A 20,507-nucleotide genomic window follows, 5' to 3' on the forward strand; every position below is an offset into this window, starting at 1 on the left:
CTTGCTACAGCACTTCGGTGGTAAAAAGGAGTACAGGTATAGGACCCATTATCCAGAATGCTCGGGACCAAGGGTATTCCGGATAAGGGGTCTTTCCGTAATTTGGATCTCAATACCTTAAGTCTACTAAAAAATCAATAAAACATTAATTAAACCCAATAGGATTGTTTTGCATCCAATAAGGATTAATTATATCTTAGTTGGAATCAATTACAAGGTTCTGTTTTATTTCTACATAGAAAAAGGAAATCCGTTTTAAAATTCTGAATTATTTGATTAAAATGGAGTCTATGGGAGACGGGCATTCCGTAATTCGGAGCTTTCTGGATAACGGGTTTCCGGATAAGGGGTCCGATACCTGTATATAGATTTCAGTTTTTAATCATTTTACACAGATAAAGAGGCCTCTTAGTATTCTTAATATCCACAGGGCAGCACATGTTAATCTGTAACTAAATAGGTCATGTAGTAAAAAAGATAATTGCTTCCCTTAAGGACACCAAAAAATTAAAAAATGCTTCTAACCAGTACAATTGTGGGCAACAGGGGTGTAATCACAAACAAACCCCTGGTGGATAGATAGATGCAGTCACTATAACTTGTGATTACTAAATCTTAACTAAATCTTTTCAGTAAAATGACACAGCAAAATGTATAGCTATAGATTTCTAGCTTGCAGATAATTGCTTCAGTCTTGTAATGTTTCATTAGCGCAAGAGCTGAAATACACAAGGAGTAATAGCAACTGATCCACTTCTGGGGCTGTCTGAATGACCAGACTGCACATATTTTTGGTGGCAGACCGGTTTTAAACCCTAAGGGTGAAGACACACTGGGCTACTAGTAGCAGCTACCTTTTCAAGGCTACTAAATGCCAGAAAATACTCTGCCATAGACAATACTGAGAATTGCCTCTACTAAAATAGAGACTAAAATAGAGACAATTATCAGTAAATGATTAGCATTGTCTTTTTTAGAAGCCATGACAAGTAGCTGCTACTAGTAGCTCTGTGTGTCTTCACCCTAAGGCCTTAATGAATTGTGCTTTCTCTAACACTGGTCCTACCTGATAACCAAAACTATAATGTATTTTAGAAAGACTTGTGTGTTATTTCCTAATAGTCTTCTACAATAATTTGCATTTTAGATTTAGTATACATACAATATCAAACAGTACTTTTTAAATTAAAGAGGGTTGAGTTTTTTGTCTACTCCCATGATAAGGCGAGGTTGTATAAAATGCTTGCAATGTGATCCTTGAAAGCAGTCACTAAGGTACTACCACACTTATATAATCTGGTAGAACAAGGAACTATGATCTCCAACATATCTTGAACTGTATTGTTATTTAGCCTCTCTCTCTCTCTCTAAGCTATTTTTGAAATATTTCTCATGAGACATATTTGTCAAGTCTTTTAGTATATTATATTCACGTTTTGAAAATCAAGTAACCAGCAAGAAGGGTGCCAGAAGAGTTCTTCTTAATAGAACCTTGAAGAAGTTCAAGCCATACTTTATCATCCTTCTGAAGCTCCACCACCACAAAACTGTGTTTCAAGCTTTCACTTTCTTTGCTGCTGTTGTAAAGAATAACTTTTTGCCGTCCTCCAAATAATAGATAACTCAAGGCGCTTCCAGGACTGAAGTCAACAGTAATTGAAAAAGCATACACTCCATTAAATGGGGCAGTGAAATGTCCGTCTTCTGATGAGAAAACGTTTCCATAGTTGAGGAAAATGTTGTTGAAGGTTAAGATTTTGACTCCCTCAGCACCTTCAGTAAAACCAGCAGCAAATGCAATGGAAGAATCTGGAAAAAAGCAAACTATCAGTTAGAGGAGCTGTAAATGGTTCCACACACACAACACAATGTTTCAGGTCACCTTACAACTAGCATGTGTTGCCCAGAATGGGAAACTGCTTAGGCCGTGTCTTGGTGGTAAGCTTTCATCCACTGCCTTTTAGGGGTTGTTCACCTTTATATTCACTTTTAGTATGATTAAGTGTTATTTTGAGACAGTTTACAATTGGTCTTAATTTTTTTTTTGAGGTTTTTGATATTATTTCTCTTTTTGCTAGGGTCCAATTAAACCTAGAAACCCGTCAGTGGTATGAATGAGAGACTGGAACATGAATAGAGGATCCTGCATATAAGAAAAATGAATAAAAGGTAACAATGACAATACAATGGTAGCCCCACAAAGCAATATTTTTTGACTGCCAAGATCAATGACAATGAAGAAGAAGCTAAATAATTCAAAACTGTAAAGAAATAAAAGAATTCCAACTGAAAAATTGCTAAGAATAGGCCATTCTATAACAGACATAGGGGGTTATGTAATAAATGGCCCATTTTGCCCAGGTGCAGTAACCCTTAGCAAGTAGCATTTACTGGTCACCTGTTTGAAAGCAGACATCTTATTGGTTGCTATCAGTTACTGCTCCTGGGCAAATTTAGTGCCTTTTATTACATGTAGTGGTAAAAGTTAACTTAAAGGTGAGCCACTCCTTCAAGGAAAAGGAAGCAAGCATTCCACACATCACAGATTCAACTCTATCACACTACAGATGCCAACAAGACTTTGGTTTACAGTGTTTAATTTTATCTAGAAATGCCTAAAATCTGGCCTTCCACTTTTCTTCCGAACATGCCAAAACCTGCCTCTTCTGACCATGGGCTTCTCCGTTTTTCATTATTTACCACCTTACAATAAGGGAATGGTTTCACAACTTTTTAAACACACGGTCATAATTAAAAAATCTAATTCTTACTCATTTTTGTTGGTGTTTTGGCTGCCCAGGGAAGGGCCTCTTTTGACACCGATGAGTTTGTTGCCATTTATATAGAAAGAGCATCTAAGGAGTTTGTCTTAGACCAGTCCTGCTGGAGACCCATTGGTCAGATACCCATTGGTCAGTTATGGTCATCCAAGAGATATTTATGACCCTTCAGACTGTTCAAGAATTTCACTGATATATTTCGAGGACATCATCAGTATCTTATTGTCTAGGCCCCAAGTACAACATTTATAAATATATATATATATATATATATATATATATATATAGGAAACTAGAGGAGCAGGCACTCATGTTTAACAAACATATATAAAAAGCCTGGGTGCAGTATAAAGAACATGCATAACAGTAAAAAGTATGCCGCACTCACAGGTCTTAAGGTGCAAAAAAGAAAGTTTTATTGAAAAAGTGACTGACGTTTCGGCTGTCTAAGCAGCCTTTCTCAAAGTGAGAAAGCAGCCTTTCTCAAAGTGAGAAAGGCTGCTTAGACAGCCGAAACGTCAGTAAATTTTTCAATAAAACTTTATTTTTTGCACCTTAAGACCTGTGAGTGCAGCATACTTTTTACTGTTAAATATATATATATATATATATATATATATATATATATATATATATATTTATGTTGGACAGCATTGTTATATACAATAAATAGTTTTTCAAGTGAAAGTCTCTGTAACACAAATAACTAAAGAGTGTGTATTATGTAACATGTATTTATAAAATGCCAACATATTCTGCAGTGTTGTGCAATACATAGGTCTATACATATAACAAGAGGTAAAGAGGGTCCTGCCCAAAAGAGTTTGCATGTATAAATATTACATGTCCGGTCTCTATTCCATTGATTGATACTTTTAAATCATTCAAAACAAGAACAACATTTTATATTACACTCAGTCCCTCAAACTAATCTATCCAGTGTTTTTCTGTTCATAGTTCATGTGTATGTTGGTATGTATATAGTTAAGCTTTTTTATTAGGATTTTCCTTAATTGAATTTTGCCTTCACCATCATATCTAAAGAGTTGCTGATGCAGCTACAAATACTATTACTCTGATTGAATTCAATGGATTCCCATAAATTATCAGTGGGTGCACATTTATAACTGGCTTTTGTGTGACCTGTAATTCATAGTTCTCTTAGATACATTCTGCATCTATTGATTAACCACCTTCATTTTCATGGTGCAGTCAAAAGCCCTTATTGTGTTAAAGCTGAATATGTGTGTATCATTTACATATACCACATGTCTGGGTTTGTATAGATAATGGTTTTAGCGATGGGCAAAATTTTTTGCCAGGTTTAGCCACTAAAATATGCCCACAGTCCTCAATGTGATGTAAAAAAAAAAAAATCACCACAGAAAAATTTTGAAGCAAAACTGCAAATGTACAAAGTTAGGGTTCATTTGGGGCAAATTTCCACCTGTTTGGTAATCCATGTCAACCAAATTTTTACTTTTATTGTCATACCTTCAGCTAAAAACAGCTAAGCAATAATTACTATGGGTTACTGCCCTGGTTCACATTTGACCAGTGTTGAGAAATGAGCCTGCTTTTCCATAATGTGGTTATTTGAAAGAGGAAATTCAGAAATTATACAGTCTGTGTAACACGTAGATGGCACGAGACCCTATATAGTGTTATAAGGTTTTTTAAACTATCATCTGTATCAAATATAACCCTAATGTAGGAAGGCCTGTGGTTTGTAATGAAAACACATAAAGCATTTATGCTTTATGCTCACTTTGATTATTAGCCAGCATCAAGTAACTTCCAGTAATAACATACTGAAAATTGCCTCTTAACTCTTCAAGGCCCCAAACTGAGCAGTAAAGTTGTGCAAGTAATATTTTGCATAGAGATGAGTCTTGGTTGAACAATTAGACTATTGGCTCCTGATCTCAAAAACCTCTCTTTCCTAACCTAACCAAACCTCTAGCAGTACTTTTTCAGTCTAGGTCAGTAAATCAGATTACTACAGGTTACAAATAGCGATGAGCTAATCTGTCCTGTTTCGCCGCAAAATTCACAAAAGGATGGAAAAATTTGTTAAATGTGGGTGCCGAGCAAAACTTTGGTAAAATTTGCGAATGGTAAAAAATTTACGAAACGCGGAAAATGTTGCGCATCAACAAAAATGACACAACAATTGTTTTTACGCATGTAACATTTACTTTTTACATGTGCAACTTTTTTTGTCGCATGGCAAATTATTCCTCTGCACATTTTTGTGCACTTTTTGACAACAAATCCACCATTGGCAAAACACGGAAATTCACCGCGAATCCATTCCTGTCGAAGAATTTCGCTCATCATTAACCCTTCTATATATATATATATATATATATATATATATTTTTTTTTTTTTTTCATTAATAAAATTTTTTTTTGTCTTCAAACTAAGTCCCTGTGTGTGCGGCTCACTGTCTTGCTTTATACATGTTTTTTGCAAGCACCCGGGGCAGTTGATTATTATTAGGGTGTGCTCTGTCTTTTTCTGTGTATATATATATATATATATATATATACACACACTATATACTGTGTATAAGCACTCTAAGTACAATGGAAGTGCAACTAATCTGGCCAAATTAGCCACAAGCATACAAAAGAGAGGGTAATTGATCAATGCACATTCCCTGGTCCCCTGTTTCACTAGTCATTTATAATCTTTGCAAGTGCATGTATTTAAAAAAACAGGGTTTGTGGTCTTAAAATGGGGTATGATATGCCTTTAAAAATGGGTGTTGGTCTTGGCAGTTTCTCACCTTTGAAGGTCAGGAGACACTTATCTCAAGAACATAAATAGTTAGGACCACCATATGGAGTTTACCGTGAAGTGGTATGATGGGTTGTCAAGTTTAGAATCAAAACTTTGGAACTAAAAACTTGCATAGATATTAAATGACTAGTGAAACAGGGAGTTAGGGAATGTGCACTGATCAATCCCCCTCTCTTTTTTATGCATATATAGTTCTTTATAATATTTTTCTTAAGGATCCATATTGACATTGATTGTAAAATCCCAATCCTGGATTTCCTAATCTGCATCAATATTTTTGTGAAGTGTAAGTTCTCTGTTGTAAAATTAATGAATACATCTTTTAAAACATACAGAGTTTCTAAGGCAAATTCAATTAAAGAATAAGATGGTTCTTGGGAAATGAAGAGAACCTTAGGGAATATTGTTGTTATTCTTGTGTCTGCTGAATCACTTTTGCTTTGTTACTTTGCAAAGTAATCATGCAGAGCTTCCCATTAGCCTTTTCCATTATGTATAAATGATACAGTTCAAAGAGATATGTGCTGAGATTTCTTAGAACAGGGATGCAATTTGTTTTGTTGATGCAAAAATAGATCTTAAAACACACTAAGGGGTATATTTATCATGCTGTGTAAAAAGTGGAGTAAAACATCACCATGATATTGCTCATAGCAGCCAATCAGATGATTTGCTTTGGTTTTCTAACTGTTGAAATCTAATTGCTGATTGGTTGCCCTGGGCAACATCACCGGTAATGCTTCACTCCACTTTTTACACAGAATGATAAATATACCCCTTATGTGTAAATATCCAAATGGTGTTTTTTTTCTTGCTTTAGAAGAGATTTGCTTGTCTAGGCAGTAGTTTAATTGTTTGTAAACACAGCAGGTGGGTTTCTCATAAATACACTGCTATCACAGGCTAATTCAGGTCTGACACTAACCTAAAGAAGTCAATGGGCTGGTTTTATTGATTTCTGTGGCCTTAACATTAATGTCAGAGGATACTGGCAGGGGAACCATCATTATTACAAAAACCCACTACACTGTAGTATATGTTTAATAAATTTGTGTCATAAACAGTTTTTTGTCTTATGGCTGTGACACAGGGACAAGCTGCATAAAGAATGTTGGCTTGAGGAGCTCCCAGATAAATCACTACAAATCGCGATGCCGCGGTTTGCCGAAGTCACCAAAGTTTCCAACAAGGCAACTTTGGTAAATTGCGGTGCTGTGTATGCTATCCCTCCGGCGATTTACATTCTAGTTGGTGGGGTGGCATTGCGTGGAGATTAATCTCCCCAAGTGTCACAGCCCTTACAGTTGTTCATTAGACAGTGTAGGACTCACGTACAATGAGGGGCCTTGACGTGGCACGTGAGCTTACATATTTTGGCCAAAGTGTGGTACTAACACCTCATTTTTTGTAAAAATGATTTTTCAAGGCAAACTAAGCGCTGGCAAACTTTCTTTCTCTTTGTATATAATTAATGGCTTTTTATCGTTTATAGCAGCTGGTCAACTCCAGATTGTGGGTTAGACCGAGCGCTGGCACAATAGTGTGTTTCTAGCAGCTGGTCAACACTACAGCGTGGGTTAGACCGAGCGCTGGCGATTTCTTTCTGTGTTTTGTGTACAAATTGTAGCCAAATTTTGCTTCTAGCTGCTATGTAGCCTTTAAACCAATGAATCACTTTCATGTGTGTGCTAATGAGCAGGGCCTTAAAAGCTCCCTGCTTTTCCACTAGAGCCTTTTTGAGCTAAAGGTAGGTGCAATAGGTCTTACTACTCAGTCACATTGTTTGCTGGGGGACTTTATTTTAATTGCATCACAGACTCAATGTTAATAGGCAGTGTAGGACTCACGTACAATGAGGGGCCTTGACGTGGCACGTGAGCTTACATATTTTGGCCAAAGTGTGGTACTAACACTTCATTTTTTGTAAAAATAATTTTTAAAGGCAAACTAAGTGCTGGCAAACATTCTCTTTGTGTATAATTAATGGCTTTTTATCGTTTATAGCAGCTGGTTAGACCGAGCGCTGGCGATTTCTTTCTGTGTTTTATATATGTAGTGATTTATCTGAGAGCTCCTCAACCCAACATTCTTTATGCAGCTGCAACCAACCTTCTTGTCCCTGCTAGATTTTACCTGCTTTATCCCAGCATGAGCTGTCGCTGTAGTAAAAAAAATGTTAGGTTGATGAATCTCACTGAAAAAACATTTATATCTCAAAAAGTTCCAGCTACTGTCAATTTTGTGTCAAAGAACACAAGATAGCGCCTGTTTTTGGACACACCTTGCTGTAAATTCATTTATATGCCTCAGTGCTAAGGACCTCCAATATCCATTGGCTTAATGGGATTCACATTACCTATTAAAAACCTCCTTTTGCCCTATATACCCATATTTTATCACCCACTAAAGTAAAATATAGCATTACAATCTCTATTGAAAGTAGCAATGTCACTCACAGTATTTGGAAATGTTATAATACCCATCATGTAAAAACAAACAACATTTTTTTATTCATAAAAAGTAAAGCTACTCATACAAAAAAAGATTATTAATCCATACCGTGCTTTGTTGCAAGTCTTGTTGTTCCATCCGATTGCCAGTGATGCTCTATCTCTTTTTTATCTTTCTTTGTATTTTGGATCACTCCTTCATTCTGCTTTTTTTTCATCTTCTTATCAACCAAAGCTTGAACCTTTGCAACATTTAAAGTTGTATTGGTTTCAATAAGTCTTTCATAATTGCTAAATATCTTTTGGAAAGTATGTATATGATCTGAGAAAAGCTCCCTTAATGAGAAAATATCTGACTTTATGGATCCCAAAGAGATATTTAATGGTTTCAAAGCATTCAATATGGTGTCATTCATGCAATTAGTTCCTTCAGTTATTTGGGATTCTATGGACATCAGTTTTACATTTAGATTTTGTATGTCATTTTTTAGTATTGCAACATCACTGTCCATTGGTTCGTCTAACTCAGCTTCCCTTGAAGCTTGATTGTTTGGCTGTTTGTAATCACGAAACTGACTATAATTTGGAATGCCTTCTGTTTGCTGCTCAACATTAAAGATGGTAGAAATGTTGGGTGATTCCCTTTTCTGGGGCTGCATCTCAAGAATCTGTATTCTTCTGCTAAGTAAATCTGTAATCAGCTGTTGTTTTTCAAGCCTGTGACGTGTCTCATTGACCACTTCATATATTTCCAATAAAGACATTTGTAACACTACAGGATCATCTTCAGACATGACCTCTAAAACATCCTCACCAAGTAAAGCTTGTAGAGCTCTATCATGTCTAGTGGCATCCTCTAAAAGGGCACTAAATGTACTGTCAAGGAGCTTGATATGGTTGTTGATTACATCATTATCTTTCTTGAGAAATTCAACATCTTCTGAAAAGTTCTTAGCTTGGTATTCCAGCTGGGAAGTAATGCGTGCTAGGGTTCTACCTTGTTCCTGCTGGGCAGATAGAGACTGACGATTAAGATGAAGAGCCAAAGAGAGGTCCTCAACAGAATTCTGCAATGAAGTCTTTGAAAAGCCTTCTTTTTCTTTGACATCATCTATACCATATGAAACATTCTTAAGTAAGCTGGAAAGATTCTTCTGACCTTCCTCAAGAGTGAGAATATCCATTGTTATTTTTTGACAGTCGCAATTTTTCCACAAATCATCACTACCTTCTTGTAAACTTCCTATTGTAGAATTGATTTCCATAATCTGTCTTAAAAGAAAATCCTTATTTTCTTCCATTATGAGACTTTTTTCCATCAAGGAAACTTGAACTTCATGAGCATTCTTTTTGTATTCGGTTCGTAATTCTTTAAACCATTTCTCCAAAGTAGAAAGGTTCTCAAATGCAGCATCTGATTCCGTATATAAGTCCCTAATTTGCTCTTTGTATTCTGTGAGAGTCTGATTAATTTGTTCATAAGTAATCTGTGTTGTTTGTCCTCCTCCATTATTACAAGACATAGACAATACGGTGATATTATGAACTAGAGACTGAAGTTGATCTTGAACTTGCTCTTGTCCCCTCCTGAGTTCATCAATGCTTATGTTCATGTATGCAAACTGAGACTGTTGCAACTTTTGACTTCTCTTAAATTTCATGTCTGTGTCTGCCTTTATCAGCGTAAAATTATAGTGAATGCCAGTCTGTTGAACATGGAAATGGTTGTACATTTCATGCTTCATGTGATCAAGTTTGACAATATTTTCCTGTATTTTTGACTCAAACTTTGTTCCTAGCTCATGAAGGTCTTTCTTCGGCACCGTATTCTCCAGAAACATATCCATTCTCTTCCGGTTTGTTTCAACATTTTCTGAGAGGTTATTTACCATGTCTGAAAGATTTTGTAAACTTTTGTTAAAACTGTTCCACATTGGATTGAACTGCTCCCGCAGGAAGTTTTCCACATAAGGTAAGAAGACCTCTTTAAGAAGACGTTCCTCAGTATCTGCAATAAGACAAACATATTTGTTTAGGCATTTCATTGTAGCATAACTGTGTTATAAAACTTGAACATCTGCTTCTTAGATTCATTTTCATGCAGAAGCAACTTGCCTTAAGTTAAGTAGAGTTTTGAGTGCCTCGCACTGATAGGAAAAGAGCCTTTAAACATATGCAATTGTTTTAAGTGGATAATGTAAATTTTTTACTTTGACAGACACAATTTCTCAAGAGAATTCCACATACTGCAGAACTTACTAGGGACATTACCAGAACATATTCAATTAGATAACTGGGCACGAGAGCTTCTTCACACAAGTATAAAAATGATTGCAGAGTAATGTTTAACACTGAACCCCTTTTAAATATAACTCCAGGCCTAATTCTACATGTCTGAACATACCTGCCAGATTTAGGAAAGTATTATATCATCTTAGCCACAACACTATAGATTCAATGTAATATTATGTGCACTGGTAGCAACAGCTCAGTCTCACATAGATCTCAGGCTTGTGGCTGAAATTAGCATGCTCTCTTCCTATAGGGCACCACACTGTTATCTTTGGAAGCTCTTTATCGCAATGTTCTTTTCAATTTAAACATAATTATATACCAGCCAAAGGATTTTCAGACAAATGGCAAAAGATTTATGGAATATCTGGTCTAATTGAATGTGCCTTAGTGTCCTTTTGCCTGCTTTGTTTTCTTTCTTTGGTTTAGTTTGATTAAAATATATTTCAGTCCCATTAAAACCATACATAAAACTATTTAAACCACCAAAACATCTCACTTTATTTTTCCTACAATTTACCTGAAGTAGTTTGATTCATGTTTGATGAAAGACTGATGTTTTTTTCTAGCGCATTCTGTAAATCCAGAAGGTTTCCTGTTGCCTGCTGAATGTCATTTTGGATATCCTCAAGAAGCGTTTCTTGTTTTTGTATTGACTGAATAATCTCAGATACCTCTGTTAATATAATGATGTAAATAGTTCATAAGTGTAAGTTCTGATTAAAATGAATGAAGAATCATTTTTGGTAATTTTGTGGAACATAGGACTATCATAGGGCTATCTTACATAGTACAAGCCCCTGTGCAGCCTGGGAGTAATGACTATCAAACAAATGTGTGTAAAAAGGATAACCTGTAATTAAACTATCAAGGCTTTCATGAAATGTGTGCAATAATAATACAAAATATTTGCTTTCCAACTGTGAAAAGCCATGTAAAGCAAGGTAAAAGAGAACAGAATTTTTGCCTTACCTTAAGCAACTTGTGAATTGCCTGCTATAGAGAATATAAGGGGTCATTCACAAATGCAATTGCAGTGTGCAAAGTGCTATTTTGATTGAAAATATGTTAGTTTCTTACCAACAGTGTTTCCTCCAATAATTCCACACTTATGGCAGCCATACCCCTAGTTCCACCACAGCGGCACCCAGTATGTTTAATATGTGCTTGCCTTTTGATGCAAATTAGTAAAAGATTTGTCTAGCACTTCCAGAGCATTGAAAATTGCAGAGGATTTGCTGTCACTTCTTGTGCATGTGTTCAAAACAACCTTTGCATCACATTCACTGGGCATCACATTCACTGGACTGGCAGTCCGGGGCGCATATTAACACAGTCTGCTGTGAGAACTTTGCACCTATTGGCACAAGAACACCATGTAGCTACTGCAACCCTGGACCCAAGACCAAAAGTGCAATTGTGAAGAGCAAGAATGGACCCTGGGGATATGATCAGTTTGAACTTGCTTGCAGCATAACACCCTAAGAATGCTTACAACCTGTGCAAGTAGAAACTATATATTATGTATGGAATCTAACATAAGAAAATAGAATAATAGTTTTATGCAGATTTAATATTTGTATCTAGGATAAATGAGCCCCAATATACTGTATATTAAACCAAAGCTAAAGTTTGTAAGCCCATAGGGAAGAGAGGCAGAAAAGCCTTATAAGCAAGAAAAAAAGAAGACATTGTAAGCAATACGGAAAATTATAAAATAAATTCCATTTCATTTTCTTTTATTGACAGACAAGACGTCAACTCATATAAAAAAAAAATTCCTTCAGAGTCCTCTAGGTAATATTTTTTATAAGGAGTGTAGTAGTATTGTCATGGTGTTAGCGAGTTTACCTTATCCGCTATGAACTACCCATTTAAGGTGTTTACGTTACAGATACATTTATATACAGTTTGTGGCCTTGATGTAATATCCACATTCCTTAGTATCCAAACTTTTCATAACAATCTGTGTGGTCTACAAAGTGCAGGTCAAGTAAAAGTCAACTGTCCAAAAACAGATGAACTCAAACTTTTATTGGTTTTCAATGAAAATATATTTTCTGCTGGTTAACACTAACACTGCTGCTCATATAAACAAAGATGTATGTTTATATCTACTGGGATGCTGTTTAATACTTGAAATAGCAACTGGCAAACAAGACAGATGTAACTTAGCGAAATCACTTTTTGCAATACTTTTCATAAGCTATAACCATTACTAAGGCTAGGACTACATGTGCATTTAAAATGTAGCAGCTGGATTAGATAGGTAGGACCATAGTGAATTGCTACACTGCCAAATATCACAATACGTACTGGTTTGTTTGATGTACCAGCTAGCCATAGGCCACAACTGGGCATTAGGAATTGATTTTGTACCAACTAAAGAGTGGCACTTGGGAAATGTCATCTGCTATTTTCCTTGGCAATAGTTTCTTCTAGCAAGTGTCCCAGCTGACACCGATTTGGCTGCAGGTTAACCACTGCCCATTAAATATTCTAGATCTAAATGGTTGGACTATCATAGTCGAAGTAAGTTATTTACTCTATTATTCTGTATAAAGCCGTTATTATACTAAATCTTAATTGACCATACCTGGGTTTAGCAAGGGTTCAGCCTCAGATGTTGCTGCTTGTAATTCAGGAATTTGAATTGAATTGGGATCTGCAAATGAAATTACATGAGAATAACAGAATATGAATACATTAAGCATATAATTGTGTTGGTAATTTTATTTACAATCAAATATATTTGTAGGACTGGTTTAGTAAGTTCCAGGTAAGGGTAAGATAAATTAGTGCATTGGCACTTATATATTAGTCTAAAATTCAAAAGTTGAGTTAAACTTTGTAAATTTTATTTTAAAGAAGTATAGCAGACTTGATGTAACATTTAATCGTTCTGTTTAAGTATTCTGCTTAATACAGGGCTACATTAATTTATGTAGATAAGACATTTCACAGAATATACAGTACCAACTCAGGGAGACCCAACAGCCATTTTGATTGGACCAGAAATCTCCCAGTCTATCTATTGTACCCAATATTATTCTTACACAGAAATATTTGTTTAACATTCATGTCATTAGAAAAGTATCTGCAGCAGGTTGTGGGTTTTGTTCTCCATTACAAGATTTCACAATTATATCACCTTCTGTTGTAGCACACAATTTGCCTGCGTATGATGCATAAGGGCCAAACTGCCTTCAGTCCTACTTTTCAGCCCAACAGCTAAGTGAAAAGCCTACAACCTGAGCTACTTGTCTGCAATCTTATTATGGTATTGTTTTGATTTTTATTGTTTGTTAGAGCAGAGGAAGGCAGTCCATATGTGGATTTTCAAGGTTTATTAAACTACGCAAACAAGGACTAACCTTTGTTCCAGTTAAATCAATACAATTTGATCATGATAAAGACTATGCTGCTCACCATGTATTGCCAAATTGTACCTGGAATCATTTTACACTTGATGAATGAAGGAAGTGCAGCCTCTATCATTTTTAGGTTAGACCAGCAGTTCTCAACCTGTGGGTCGCGACCCCTTTGAGGTTCAAACGACCCTTTCACCGGGTTGCACATATTTCTGATGGTCTTAGGAATAATTTTATGGTTGGGGTCACGACAGCATGAGGAACTGTATTAAAGGGTCACTGCATTAGGAAGGTTGAGAATCACTGGGTTAGACCATGTCCTCTCCCACACATGAGGCATTTTCAAATCCGATTTTCAGTGGGGAGAGATGATGGTCTGTCAAATTTTGCCCCTGAAGCTGCGGTCAAGGAATGTGGTTAAAAAAATTACATTTCAAGACATATTAGTATAAGTTATTGATAAGTTCACAGGCCTGCTCCTACAACTCAATTGTGATTTGTACATTTTGGAGTGTCTGGAAATACAAAACCATTAAAAAACAAATGTTCTTACCGATGACCTCACAGTTGGTACCAATATACCCAGGGCAACACTTCCATTCTAAGCTGGTTACTTCTTTCCTTTTAATTTCATACACAGGCTTCTGAGCAAGTCGGTACCTGTAAAATCCATATAAATGCGTTTTTTGTTTTTTTTTAGCATAATTTGAAAGTCCATACTTGCAAGCAGTACTTGCCATTATGTGCCACACAGCTCTTGCCAATTTCTTTTATGTATAATAGGAACATTTGTAACATTATTTAAACATGTATATTAAACATTGGATGCTATTGTTCTTGGGTTGGGGTTGTGTTCTGGTAAAATATTGCACTTCTTCCAGCTGGCCAACCGGTGATTACAGTTAATGAGAAGCTAGTGAGAATGCAACCTGAAACAGTTATATCATTAGCTTACAAAATGAGTCTTTAATTTACAGAATATGGTTTACAGCACTGATATGGCTAGATTTTCCATTATTGGGTGTTTGGCTGTTCTATGGGAAAATATTTTGCCTACTTATGTATAGAACTAATGGGCTTATTTATTCATTTTCGAGTTTGTGAATTTTTGATTTTTTTCTACTTCAAATAAACTCAGTTTAAAAAAAAAAAAAACTTGAAAATTTGATAATTTATTAAAATATCAAATATGAAAAACTTGAATAAAATTGTATAAAAAAAAAACCTCAATTACCTCAAATTGGTAAGTTTACAAGCTCAAAAAAAATCTAAAAATCTTGAAAATTTTGAATTAAAAAAAAAAAAAAAAGGCTTGAATTTTCCCTAGTATAACTCTGTTGCACTTGTTAAATATTGAACATTCAAGTTTTTGAACCATAATTCAAATATTGAGAGTTCAAACACAAAAAAAATTAAAATGATGAAAAAAAATTTGAATTCAAACATTGATAAATCACCCCCAATTGTTAGTATTTGTAAGTATGGACTAAAAATCTGTGAGCTTTTAAGCTTGATAAACTGTATGCTTGTATGGGGTTACATGTAGGACTTCAGTCATTATAGTATCAATTTGCAAAGGTCTATAAGAAAGAAAGTTACCAACATTTGTACTCACATAATTTTTTGGCAGTTTGTTGAACCAGACGGGCAGTTGGTTTGGGACCTTATAACATACTTCTCTGTTTTGCAAAGGTGTATAAACGACACAACTTTTGATCGAACAAATGGACACCGGTTTCTTAAAACAAAATTATACAAATTGTTATAATTTCATTGCAGCAAACAATTAAAACCATGGCAAATGTAATAGGCAATTATAGTTAAAAATCATATAGGAGTATTTCATGCAACAGCCCGCCGCAGACTAACATTGCAGTTGCATGTTTCCCTGGTGCCCAATTTATCCCTCTGCAAATCCTACCCCTTAGAAGTAATGTTTTAATACCTTGCAATGAAGTCCTCTAAAGAGAAATAAAAAAAGCAGTCTGCAAGATTGGGTTTATGGATATTAACTATTAGGCTATATTTGTGCTATTAAACCAGTGGTTCTAGATTCAGCATAGTTGACCACAGGGACATTAAAGAGTCATTTGCATGTCTTCTCTCTTAACTCCCTAAGAGAGGGTTAAAGGCTCTCATATTTGCTTTAAATGTAAATCAGTGGCATAACTACAAGTGACCGGGCCTTTCTGGAAAAAAATTTCAGTGGCCTGCACTTAGCCATGTGTATGCCACCCTCCCCCCACCCTTTCTTACTTGCAGCAGGATGCAAACTTTAACGACAAAAATAGAATCAGGTAGGGGGACGATAGTAGAGCAGATCCAAGTCCAAGACCCTCCCCACAGACATGCTATGTCTGTAGCATGAGGCAAATAAATACCATCTATTTTCAGAAGGCTTTCATTGTTTATTGAACTGTAATGGCTGATTTTGGTGGAAGTATAATTGCAGATAATGTTAGTACCAAAGAAAGAGTGTGTAAGCTCCTTTGAAAATATTTTTGATCAGTGCTAATTAACAAGAAAAATGTATGAAAAACATTGTATAAATCAGTGCTGTCCAACATCTGTGGTACTGAGGGCTGGAATTTTTCTGGCCTACATGGTGGAGGGCTGCTGGAAGCCAGTTTTGACCACTCCACTTTCAAACTACACCCACTTTAAACCAGACCCAAGTTATCACATAAACTTTTAAGACCACACCCACATTAATGGTGGTAGCACAGCAAAAACCCAAATGGTTGATGCTCACTGTAGGCATAAGTGTGAAAGAATTATATTATGTTCTATTAGGACATACCCTTAAATCCCTATGCCCCTCCTCCCCTGTGGATAGCACAGCAACCCCAACACCTAATTACACACCTTAGGGACCTTATAATGACCATTTACAAATGCTAACAAACTCCCAGAGCAGAGTACACACAGGCAGTAATCTGCCTGTCCTATGCTGCCTGTGTGTTCCATACTTTGCCCGACCTATGCTGCCTGTGTGTGCCATACTCTGCCTGCCCTATGCTGCCTGTGTGTGCCATACTCTGCCTGCCCTATGCTGCCTGTGTGTAACATACTCTGCCTGCCCTACCCTGCCTGTGTGTGTGTATACTCTGCCTGCTCTATGCTACCTGTGTGTGCCATACTCAGCCTGCCATGTGTAAACAATACAGGGGTTTTAGAGATGTAGCGAACTGTTCGCCGGTGAACTAATTCGCGCGAACATCGGGTGTTCGCAAGTTCGCGAACTTTTAGCGATGTTCGCAATTTTGGGTTCCCCTTAGCTGGAGCCAAATTTTGACCTCTCACCCCAGAGCCAGCAGATACATGGCAGCCAATCAGGCAGCTCTCCCTCCTGGACCACCCCCGGACCACTCCCTTCCATATATAAACTGAAGCCCAGTAGCCATTTTACATTCTGCCTGTGTGTGCTTGATGAGTTAGCATGGGGAGAGAGCTGTGCAGGGGTTTAAGGGACAGTTTAGGTAGCTTTGCTGACTAGTAATCTACTTTCTACTGCTCTGTATGTAGCTGCTGGGGACAGCTGTCCTGCTGATCTCATCTGCTGTAACCCAATAGTCCTTGTAAAAGCAGTTTATTACACAAGTTTAGAAATGTAGTATGATTTGTGCCCTTTACAGCACAAAACGCAACGCTGTGTCAACAATGTATTTTTCAGAGAAATTTTTGCCCTTGATCCCCCTCTGGCATGCCACTGTCCAGGTCGTGGCACCCTTTAAACAACTTTAAAATCAGTTTTCTGGCCAGAAATGACTTTTCTAGGTTTTAAAGTTCGCCTTCTCATTGAAGTCTATGGGGTTTGCAAAGTTCGCAAAAGTTCGCACTTTTTGGCAGAAGTTCGCAAACGGGTTCGCGAACTTTTTTTGTGAGGTTCGCTACATCTCTATTTACAGCCTGTGAACAATGCAGGGGGTCAGTTAATCTTAGTACTGATACCATTTAAAGCCAAAAGTGGGACAGCACTGGGTTAAGTAATTTCTTTTGGTTTATTTGTTCCCCACCCAGGGGCTTTCATAATCAATCCTGCTTGTAGTCACTATATTTTGCCTTAATTATACATCTTGAAAAATAAAGTAATTCTTGTAGGTGTCAACCTGCTTTTATTACAAATCAAATCAGAGTACATACTGTTTTGTGCTTTCTTAGAAAGTTCTGGTGCTATAAAATTACCGGATTACTTGAAAATTCTGGAGCACTTCTAATAATACAACCCAACAAAATTCAAATGGAACTAAGAGGTTGAGAAAGTCTGAAGGTTTGGCCAAAGCTGAAGGTATGCTAGTTCCCCAGCTCCCCCATTTTATGTTTTCAAGTTTTCCCCTCTTCTGCCTTATAGCAGAGATATACCAAACATATTATTTAAAATACTGAGATCTATTATGCATACTGCTTATGAAAGAGTTAACACTAGTTTTAACTTTTAAAATGTATTTCTGTGCTGGGATGATTGGTACTTCTAATAGCTTTCATACATTCATGAAACGCTGTTAATTTGTCAAATACATGAAACTGCTGGGAATCTGGATTCCCCAGTTTGACCTATAATGAAGAAGCCCTATCAATTGTAAACCAACTGCTTTTCTTACAGAAGGTTCAATTACCCCTAGGTCAGTACATTCCATAATGTTGTTGTAAATATGAAAAGAGTATTGAAAAAGACAGTGATTACACACATCTGGAAGGTTGGTTTGCTTGTCTTTCACATGAGCTAAGAAAGCTAATGTATTTAACTAAACACCCACTCAGAAAAGCCAGGAATTGTGCTTGTTTGAGGAGAGAACAATGTTAGGAAATGGGGCCTTTTTACAGGTCATTGTATGTTTACAATCACATTCATTTACCACGGCGTTCCCAGCAGATCAGCAATCTCTGTGGACAGAATGACAGCAAACCTACATCTCATTAGGGGTGTGTGCTGATTTCCACCACTGACTGGTTCCTTACAAAAACTATTCTGTTAAAGGAAATTCTTGTACCGCAAATACACATCCTAGATTTCTTAAAATGGAAACAGACTGAGCACTCTTTGAATGCAAGAACTAACTGTATGGTGTTAACATACTTGTTTTTTCTTATCAGTGCTATCATGGTCAGTATATAATTAAGAATATTTACTCAGTATTATGTTTTTTGCTACTAACTGGCTTTTCCCCATTTAGCCCTTGTTTGTGACACTGAATATGTCTCTGTGTATTTATGGATCAGCTGATTCCCTGAGATGAATTCAAAGCAGGGTACAGTTAAAGAAGAACTCTATCATCTATCTATCTATCTATCTATCTATCTATCTATCTATCTATCTATCTATCTATCTATCTATCATCTATTATCTATCTATCTGTCTGTCTATCTATCTATCTATCTATCTATCTATCTATCTATCTATCTATCTATCTATCATCTATTATCTATCTATCTATCTATCTATGATCTATTATCTATCTATCTATCTATCTATCTATCTATTTATCTATCTATCTATCTATCATCTATTATCTATCTATCTATCTATCTATCTATCTATCTATCTATCTATCTATTTATCTATCTATCTATCTATCTATCTATCTATCTATCTATCTATCTATCTATCGGGACATAAGGTTTTTAGTTGCCCCTTCCACCTAAGCTATAAAAAGATCACCTGTTTTGCAGAGTTGTATAGTAAATAAAGTACCCTCTATTGTAACATATAGCATTAGAATAAATGCTGAGTACTTTTATACAGGTCATAAAACTCTGAGGTGACTTCTAAAATCCTCATATTTTTCAAAGGGGGTATTTTATTTATTACAATACACAAGTTCAGTATGTCATGTGACAGAAATGACATCATCAAACACTGATTATAACTGATGAAATAACTAAGCACCTGTAACATTCTAGTTAGATAGGAACTAGGAAGTTGGACCACTGACAAAAGTCTGACTCTTCAGTAAGTAGGGGATATCCAACAAGTCCCAGTGTTCACCAACGCCCTTTTGGGGCCCCAGACTTTCTGCTGCGGTACTGGCTGAGACTAGCTAGGTACTAGCTTTGGAGTTTTAGACTAACAAAATGTGAAGTACAGACAAGAATGAGACAAAAAAAGTGGTCAATTCAGGCTAAGGGGAGGCGGCCAGCAAGTATTGTGGTCGGGAAAACAGGCATGTGTCAAAACTGGAAAAAGCTCACAAAAACAAGGCTTAGCAGGAACTGAGGCAACTAGAAGCCATCTTAGGCAAAGATGGAATGAGAGGAGAGGTTTAAATATGGAGTTTTGGCACAAAAACATAAAAAGGAGTGAAGAAAAAGGAAGTAAACAAAAAATCACAACCAATTTGGCGCCTTTGGCCTCAAAACGTACAACCGCGCATGTCATGACGTCAGCGCACATGCGCAACAGTGCGGCGATGTCTCCCTGTGTGCACATGCGTGAATGGAACCCACCGGTCAGCACGAACCGAGGTAGGGGAATGCGCCAGACCGGCAGTGTACCTTCCAGCACCGTTTATAAGGTATCATTTACAGAATATTCACGGTTCTTGTGTACTATATTCATACTGTATTATGCACCAGTTGGAATGTTACTGGGCTGTATTTCCTTTCTTTATTGTACAGCAGATAGCATTCTATTAAAAATAAAAAAGAAACAGCCACAGCGGAAATCATAAAGTGACTGTTGTGGCTGAGCTTTTTGCCTCCCTTGGTCTTCTTGTTTTAAAAAGATCATCAGCACATCCCCACCTTCTACAAACTTTGCTCGGTGCTCAATATGGAGTGTCGGAGCCCTCCCACAATTCCAGTATAGAAA

The 20,507-nt window shown here is 36.6% G+C and overlaps 1 protein-coding gene across 1 annotated transcript in view; it reads right to left on the reverse strand.

The window, feature by feature from the left end:
• Positions 1-956: 956 nt before the first annotated feature.
• mmrn2 (multimerin 2) overlaps positions 957-20,507 on the reverse strand; it is a 29,390-nt gene continuing 9,839 nt past the window's right edge. The window contains exons 2-7 of the mRNA XM_002937572.5: positions 15,315-15,437; positions 14,253-14,359; positions 12,925-12,993; positions 10,849-11,004; positions 8,146-10,044; positions 957-1,809 (exon numbers count right to left, since the gene is read on the reverse strand). Coding sequence (XP_002937618.3) covers positions 1,430-1,809; positions 8,146-10,044; positions 10,849-11,004; positions 12,925-12,993; positions 14,253-14,359; positions 15,315-15,437 — 2,734 coding nt within the window. The 3' untranslated portion in view covers positions 957-1,429. The remainder of the gene's footprint in view (positions 1,810-8,145; positions 10,045-10,848; positions 11,005-12,924; positions 12,994-14,252; positions 14,360-15,314; positions 15,438-20,507) is intronic.

Source organism: Xenopus tropicalis, chromosome 7 (genome assembly GCF_000004195.4).
Source record: "Xenopus tropicalis strain Nigerian chromosome 7, UCB_Xtro_10.0, whole genome shotgun sequence".
NCBI lineage: Eukaryota > Metazoa > Chordata > Amphibia > Anura > Pipidae > Xenopus > Xenopus tropicalis.